The 8,291-nt window shown below is 37.0% G+C and overlaps 1 protein-coding gene across 1 annotated transcript; it reads left to right on the top strand.

Moving 5' to 3' along the window:
• On the top strand, positions 1-5,856 carry LOC103709935 (stem-specific protein TSJT1-like). Its single transcript, XM_039132281.1, has 5 exons — positions 1-284; positions 2,663-2,903; positions 2,989-3,109; positions 4,761-4,870; positions 5,568-5,856. The coding sequence occupies exons 1-5, from the start codon at positions 82-84 to the stop codon at positions 5,601-5,603; spliced, it is 711 nt and encodes a 236-aa protein (XP_038988209.1). The 5' UTR covers positions 1-81; the 3' UTR covers positions 5,604-5,856.
• The last annotated feature ends 2,435 nt before the right edge of the window (positions 5,857-8,291 follow it).

The raw sequence follows: 8,291 nt of genomic DNA on the forward strand, positions 1-8,291 counted from the left end.
TTCCACCTCTACCGTTCTGTGAGCATCGTCTAACCTTCGTGACGTGTTGTTGCGACGTCGATTGTGGCAAGGGAGGCAGCGATGTTGGGTGTGTTCAGCGGCGAGGTGGTGGAGGCGCCGGCGGAGCTGGCGGCGGCGGGGAGCAGGACGCCGTCGCCGAAGACGCGGGCGTCAGAGCTCGTGGCTCGATTCATCGAGAGCTCCGTCCCGGCGGTGTCGATCCAGATCGGCTCCCTCGGCCACCTCGCCTACTCCCACGCCAACCAGTCTCCCTTTCGCCCCAGGTTACATGCTTCTATTACTCCTATCCCTTCCCTCATCTATTATACTACTACTTCTTGCTACCTTGTCCTCTTGGTTTCCTTTTCCTCTAAATCGGTCATCTCTCCTTCATCATGGGTGGGTGCTCGTGTGTTTGCTTTCAAAAAAAAAAAAAAAAAAACGATGCTTAAATGGTGGTGGAAGTCTATAAGCATGCATTTCAGAGACTCCCCCATAATCTTTTTGGTATTCTTTTTAGCTTTTTTTTTGCCTTTTAAAATATTAATTGTTGGTTTGTTCTAGAAGTTTGATATAGTGAGAAGTATGGAGATTTGGATGATTTCTTCGATCCAGGATGATTTGTCTTCAAGGTTTTGTAAAATCATGCATGGCTTTTATTTGTTTTGTTTTCTTTTTCGCAGGAATGGATTTCTTTTTCTTTGTCGATGATTTTTTTTTTCCTGTAAGAAGCTTAAATAAGTATGAGTTGAATAAACTTCTTTTTTTTGTTTGTTTAAGAAATAAGAATGTTTTCATCGAATGGTGCAGAAAATGTGTCATTGCTAAAAAAATTAGGGATAACGATATAGAAGTTATAAATATATAAAACTAACTATATTTAATTTTTCTTTTTATTTTTTTAATAATAAAATATTATATTTACGTTACCGTCTGGTTTTGTTGGAGGTGGTTTGGAAGGGCTTCGTGACTTCTGGAAAGCACGCCCACAGGTCGAACAAAGAAAGAATGCGAAAGGGAAACCGGGCTTTGGAAATTTTTTAGTAGCAAGCTATATATGAGACAAGTTATTCGTTCGCATGCGTCCCATTCCTGTGAGGCCAAAAAAGTCAAAAATTTAAATTTAAACTTATTTATTTTTATTTATTTATTAAATAAGTCAAAAATTTAAATTTAAATTTATTTATTTTATTAAATATATAATTAATTTAATTTATAATAAATTAAATCAAGTTAAACGAGTTAAACAGTTAAATCTAGGTCGTAATCTAAATCCTAGCTACTAGGTTAGTTGGTCTATAGAAAGAGAAAAAGGGTCATAGAATTCTTTTTTTCCTCCCATAGGATTTAGGTTTTGGGTTCAAGTGGTATCTTTCGTGAGAAAAAAATGATCGATCTTTTTTTACGACATTAATTATTGGATTACATCTTGTAAAAAATCTTCGAGCTATCCAAACTTCTTTATTCATCCGCATGCATAGATTTCGAAATGATTGTTGATTTGTTGCACGATTCAACAGTGGATTGGTGCACAGAAAGATGCACCCTTCTCTTGTGTGAAAGATATTTGGGTTAATATGGATGATATTCAAATAGCCTATTTAATCCAGGAATATAGTAGAAAATCCAATCTAATATTGCTGAATTTTTCAAATAGACTAAATATACAAATTTTTGTTATTTTTTTAAACAAGCTTTTACCTACGGGACAAGGCCCCAAAGAAGACTACGGAACCTTGCCCCCTCTAAAATTCGAATATATTCTTGATGCACCCCTAGTTTAGGAGATTCATATAGCCTAGTACTACATCAACTTTATTGATTGGAAGGATTCCTGAATTCGACTCTTAGCTGCAATCTAGTAGAAAGGAATGGCTTATTAAAGTCTTCCATGCGACCAATTCCTGTAGCTTGGGCTGTACAAGATTCGTTTTGCAAAGTTTGTGCAACAAATGTGGCATGGGATACTACTTTATCTTAACCAAGTTTAACAAGTTGGCTAGCATCAAAATACTTGTAGTACTCTTAAAGCATTTTATGTTCCAGCTTTAGGTGTTCCTCCAATTACTTAATACGAATAATTCTTGCATCCTTTATATGAAATAAATGACAAGGTGTTTGTCCAAGTATGTAATATGGAATAACTCTTGCGTCATTTGTATGGAATAATTGACGGCCCTTCTACCGTTGGCTGTACTCCTGAGGTTGAATCTTAGTGCTCTTATAATCCTTAATTAGGGAAAAAAACCCTACTGTTTTTTTGATCAACTATGCTATTTGTTGAATTGCATGCATCTCATACAAGATTTACCATCTGGTAGCATACTAATATTATCGGTACATTATAGTATAATTTTTTTTTAGCATATTATATTAGATACCAGTATCGAACCAATATGATATGGTACATCTCATATTGTCTTATTCGAACCGGCATGGTCCCATCGCCTATCCATTCATATAATAATTTAGCTTATAGGGGGAGATGGGTGGTGTTCAATGCATGTATTTGCTCAACTAATAATTGAAACGTAGTCCTCAAAGCTTCAAACTAATTTTATACCAACTTCTACACAAAAATTTGAATCTCAACGGATCTCTTCCAAAATATACGACACCTTCCTTCTCTTGGTGTGAACTGGTGGTGGTGATCTTGCTGCAGGTCGTTCGCTGCAAAGGATGATATTTTCTGCCTGTTTGAAGGAGTGCTGGATAATCTTGGCACATTAAGGAAGCACTACGGCCTCTCCAAGAGTGCCGATGAGGTGATGCTCGTCATCGAGGCCTACAAGGCCCTCCGCGACCGGGCACCGTATCCACCGAGCTCCATGCTCGCCCACCTCTCTGGCAACTTTGCCTTCGTGCTCTTCGACGAGTCCATCTCTTCGCTCCTCGTAGCTTCTGTAAGTTATCATCCCAAGTAATCAGCATGCATGCAGCTCCAGTGGTTGATATATGATATGCTGTGTCGTAATTGTAATGTAACAGGATCCAGATGGAAAGGTTCCCCTGTTCTGGGGGATTACTGCAGATGGGTGCGTGGCCTTCGCTGACAATCTGGACTTGCTTAAGGGATCTTGTGGCAAGTCTCTCGCTCCATTCCCTCAAGGTAATTGAATTACTGATCAGAAAGTTCAGCATCTATTGGCTTGCTATGGGATCAATGCTCTGAGATTATGCAACAACGCACTGAGCTATGATTCAGTGTAAAATGGAGAAACGTGATTGATAGATAATTACTAGAGTTCAGGAACAGAGTATATACATGATTATATGGTACTAGATGGTGGCTAAGAAGAATTAAACTTGCAGCACAAAGGAAGAGAGTGCTGAGATATCAGGAAAAGATTTTATGGTGTACTCAAAATAACTTTGACTCTAAACATCCGGTTGTCTACAGCCATTTTAAAATCCCAAAATCAAGAAATTATCTATAGAACAACCTTTACCCTCCTATCATTATTAAAAATAAATATCAAGTGAACTTAATTAAAGCTGAATTTGTTGGCTAAATTGAGCGTGTTCAACTTCCAACTTTTATAGTAGTGGTTTACTCCCTATACCCCAAGACCGCTTCTTGACCAGTTGCTGCCGGACACGAGCTACATGGCCTTTCCCACATCCTGCCTTTCATAAATGAATCATTCTGGTTACACCGCCCTCTTGTATCATCCATGATATAATCTAGTATTCTAGTTGCACAGGTCTCTTGTTTCATTCCCCATAACCTTTCTCTCATGTTTGATCTCACTCGATATTGTTTCACATATAGATCAATGATTTAGAAATGAAAATTCCAATATCTGTAGGCAGATAAACATTGTCTTCATTGCCATCAATCATCTTAGATGAATCCCCTTTTTTTACTATGCATATAGACTATCATATTTAGTTAATTTCTCATTTCACAAATGTATTGCAATCATTAAACCTCTTTAGCTGACTTCACCAGTTCGATGATTGTATACTTGTTAACAGCCTAATTATATCAGCAATCACTTCATGCGACTATTTCCATCATCACTGGAGCTTATGTAATATCATGGCCTTCTCAAAGAGTCATGTAGCCGAGTGTTCTATTATAATAATCACATCAGCTTGTGCAATGCATCTTCTGTGAAGGCATTAATTCACAAATAAACTCGCAAAGACTACCTTAATTCATGGTCATGAAGATCTGAGTTAATAGCAAAATGATAGGAGCATCATATGATGTTGCTTTACAAATGTATAAAATGGCTCAACTTGAGAATTCTTTTAATAATATCTAGTATGGAATTATCTCTTATTGGCAGACAGAAAAATCCACACCAAGTTGCCTGTCCTTTTTCTGCTTGAAATGTTTGCTTTTTTCCTATGATCATGCGAGGCTGTTAAAATCTTTCCTTCAACTGACATGGTAAATCACTTCCCAACATTGGTAGGTTCACTCAGTAGAGTGCTTGCTTGACTAAATTGTTTTATGCTGCATGAAGTCCAATGAGGTAATTACAAGGTTCAGATCTGCAAGCAAGCAAACCAAAGTTGTGCATATGCATGACTTAATGATTTCAGAACTTTAGTGCTTACCTTTAACTACTAGAATTCACAAGCATGCTTCTACAGTGTCTTAATACTTCTGAGATTATTAGAAGTGATTTGTCCTCGATGAACTTCCCATATTCTCCCATGTGTTAGGATAATTTTAATGCCCTTTGAGCAACTGGTCGATACAACTCGTAGTATGCATCTTTACATAGTTGTTGGGGGTTGGACTGCAGGATGTTTCTATTGGAACACTCTGGGAGGGTTGAAAAGCTTTGAGAACCCAAAGAACAAGGTCACTGCTGTTTTAGCAGATGAAGAAGAGATATGCGGTGCCACTTTCATGGTAATTAATATACTTTCTCTTCTATGATAATCTGCAAGTCTACCGTGTTCTAATATTTTGAGAAAACTTTTTTTTTCCAAATATTGACTGTAGATTATGTGAAATATATAATATGAGAACCGAATTACATTAAGTGTGAAATAAAACCACAAATATTAAACTAAATTAAATGACCCTTATGACATCTAGCTTTTTTTTCTTGAGTATCCTGACTTTCTATTGTATCTGAAAGTCACTTAATAGATATCGTTATATAGATCCAAGGGGAATCATGAGTGAGACTAATATCTTACAGTGATAGAACTGAAGGCATATTGATGGGTGAACCCTCCAAGATCAGGTTTGGATCAAACTAAGAATCAGATCATGCACTTATGCTGGTGTTAGCAGGGACTGAAAAGGTGGCCTTCTTTGAGCTTTTTACCAATGAAAGGAGGATCTAAATGGGTTGGATGAAGGGGCCGGGAAGCTTTGAGGTGGCTTTTATGATAACTTTGCAATAGTGAATCATCCATCTCAGTCTGCTTTGCAGCTGGTTCCTTTTCAAGTCCTTTCCAAGAAAAAATACAATCTGCCATCTGATTGCATCACTCATGTTAAGAAAATAATTTATATGTTTTTTTGTGAAATAACTTGTATTATCTTTCATCTTCCTTATAAAGTATAAAAGCCTAATTTTCTGCTATTATATATACAGGTGGAAGGATCTGCAGTCCTCACGGCAACACATTAGAAGCAAGTTGCTCGTGGCAGAGGAGGATCGAATCTGGTTGTGAAGGGATGCACAGGGCATGAAATTACCATGTATATATAATGTTGGAATGTCATGAGTTTAGCTAGGGTTTTGCTTTGTGCTTTGATTTAGAATAATCTTTTAGGTGCAATTGATCCTCCTCCATATGTGCATTGTAATCAGAGTTTATGTATGTAAATCTAGTTATACTCAAAATAAAATGTTGGAAGTAACTTTTTCCTAGTAACTGAAATTTATTTTTAGCATATCATCTTGAGCACTTATTACAAAAACCATGGCAGAGTTCATCTAAAAAATAAAGATTATCCCATGTTAGAGTTTCTCTCCTTTTACTTCCAATGCCTAAGGAGGGAACTGAAAAACAAATCTCTCCTTTAAGCCAATTATTCTATGGGAATATACTTGCACTGTCCATGGAAAAAACAATTGGCTCATTTCAACATAATGGCGCTCACCACCGTCTTCCCCTCCACCTCTCACTCCTCTATCTCAACCTCCACCTCTGATGGAGAATTGGAAGGTGTTGGCATCTTCGACATGGGCTCTCTAAGGTCTCATCTCCCCCTAAGTAAGATCCCAATCTTAAGCTCATGTATCCTAGTTTCATGAATATGTATACACACATACATATACATATGTATGCATCTTCAAATATGTTCTTTGTCGGTTGTTTCGATGCAAACTTTTGAAAAATTGTTGCATCGAACTGAAACAATCTCTTCCTACAGCATCTAGTAACTGTATATTGTCACTACTAGCCTAGCATTGGAATCCAGATTTGCCATACCAGTTGGTACCGATGCATACCAACTTTACCGTAATGTACCGACATCAAACTAGCATATGGTATAGGGGATGTACTGATACTGTAATAGGATAGTACTGGTATGGGGTGTGATATCGAGACGGCGAATCTTGATTGGAATTTAAGGCATCGGCTCGATGATTAGTTAGCCATTGGTTTGCACAATTGGCTTATGTTTGCTCCATAAAAGATACCAGAGGCAAAGAGGATGAAGTATTTGGAGAGGCTATGTGCCATTCTCCCCTCCCCTGTAGGACTGAGACAACTAGTAGTTCCTATTGCTGGTCATACGTGGGAGTGTAGGGTCCGGAGAGAATATTTATTTTCGGATTTGTACAGAAATCAAATATTAAAAAGCTTTTCTTTTTCTCTTTTCTTTTTTTTTTTTCATTGTTACAAAATCCAATACTCCTGTTCTTCGTTCACAGCTTCTTAATTATAAGTCGTGTCAGTTAATTAGTTTATTGTGCAAAGATTCTTGACGTAGTTTTTATTGTTCCTGTGAAGCTAGAGTTGTCCCCGTTCCTTGCTATAATACAAAAATGTAGCTAATAATTTTGGAGTTCCCGCTAGCCAGTAGGGAGACAATATGGCCATAGTTTTATACTTGTGTTTATTTATTTGTTTATCTATTTATTTATTTACTTGTTTGTACTGGGAATCAATGCCGTAGTTACATTGCCTTCAATGACATTATATCAAACTAACAAATTCTTAAAAGTTGGTCCGAGATGTTCCTAGGATATCCTTTGACTTTTTTTCTTTTTACCTTTTTGAACCTATCCATTAGCCCTATTATTACATGAATATATGATTAGTCATTTGGTATGGAATTATCAATAGCCCCTAGAACTTCTAAACTCACGCACTTACACCTCTTTATACTGGGACCGTTGCCATTTTGCCAATCACCTTCCCCATGAAATCTGCTCTGATATGTATGTGGAAGTTTGCATTAGATATGCGGAAACTTGCATCTAATAATATGATTAAACATTAAAAAATATTGATTGTAGCAAAATAAATATAAATTGATTACATTTTGAATATTTTCAATATTGAACTCACTTTGCATTTTAGAAGCACTAAATGTAACTACCTATTTGCTTATAAATAGTGATTGGTGGTGGATCAATTTTTATACATTGAACTCTTGTTCTTCTCTGTATAGTAATCTCATCGTTGCTAGGGTGCCATCTGACCAGGTTGGTAAATTTGCTGAATCTGAATGCTTGTAATTTAGTTTAGAATCCTCCAAACTTTGATTTCGACCAGGCTTTCTCCTTCCTAGTTCACTGAAAAAATAAATAAAGAATGAAAGAAATAATGGCATCGTTCTACGCTCGATAGCTCTTCAATGTTTCTACATTCCGTCCTTTTTTATACTGTTCCATTCAGTCCAAAACACGAAATTTCGCACCCCAATCCACTATATTAGCATCTCCAATAAACAGGGAAAAGGGGTGGGTGGGGGGTGGGGAGGAGAAGAAAATCTCCTAGGGAAGAATAAATTAACTACTTACATTAAACCAAAATAGCCAACTTTCCAACTATTAGTGCAATATTCAGCCTGATAGAAATTGTTCCACATATTTGGCTTAGACAACAACTAGTGACTGAAATTTTGCCTCAGCTTGAAGTTGTCATTGTAGAATGTGAAAACAGAGTTTCTTGACGATTGTAGCTTCTAAGCATCTTTCCAATCAATAACATCATGGATTGGCTCAATAACGCCGAAGCAAAATGTCACCCCGTACTTGCAGTAGAACGGTTCAACGAGAGCACATGTTCACCTGATCAGTTCAAAAAGTGCAGATCCAAGAATAATAATCTATAATCTGATATGACTCGAGAACAATTTG

This window comes from Phoenix dactylifera, chromosome 12 (genome assembly GCF_009389715.1).
Source record: "Phoenix dactylifera cultivar Barhee BC4 chromosome 12, palm_55x_up_171113_PBpolish2nd_filt_p, whole genome shotgun sequence".
Classification (NCBI taxonomy): Eukaryota; Viridiplantae; Streptophyta; class Magnoliopsida; order Arecales; family Arecaceae; genus Phoenix; species Phoenix dactylifera.

What these genes read in the sequence shown, in the direction of transcription:
- LOC103709935 (XM_039132281.1), top strand. Translation starts at nt 82, where the DNA reads ATGTTGGGTGTGTTCAGCGGCGAGGTGGTGGAGGCGCCGGCGGAGCTG. An exon ending in CAGTCTCCCTTTCGCCCCAG is followed by an intron (nt 285 to 2,662) that starts GTTACATGCTTC and finishes ATCTTGCTGCAG; the next exon opens with GTCGTTCGCTGCAAAGGATG. An exon ending in CTTCGCTCCTCGTAGCTTCT is followed by an intron (nt 2,904 to 2,988) that starts GTAAGTTATCAT and finishes GTAATGTAACAG; the next exon opens with GATCCAGATGGAAAGGTTCC.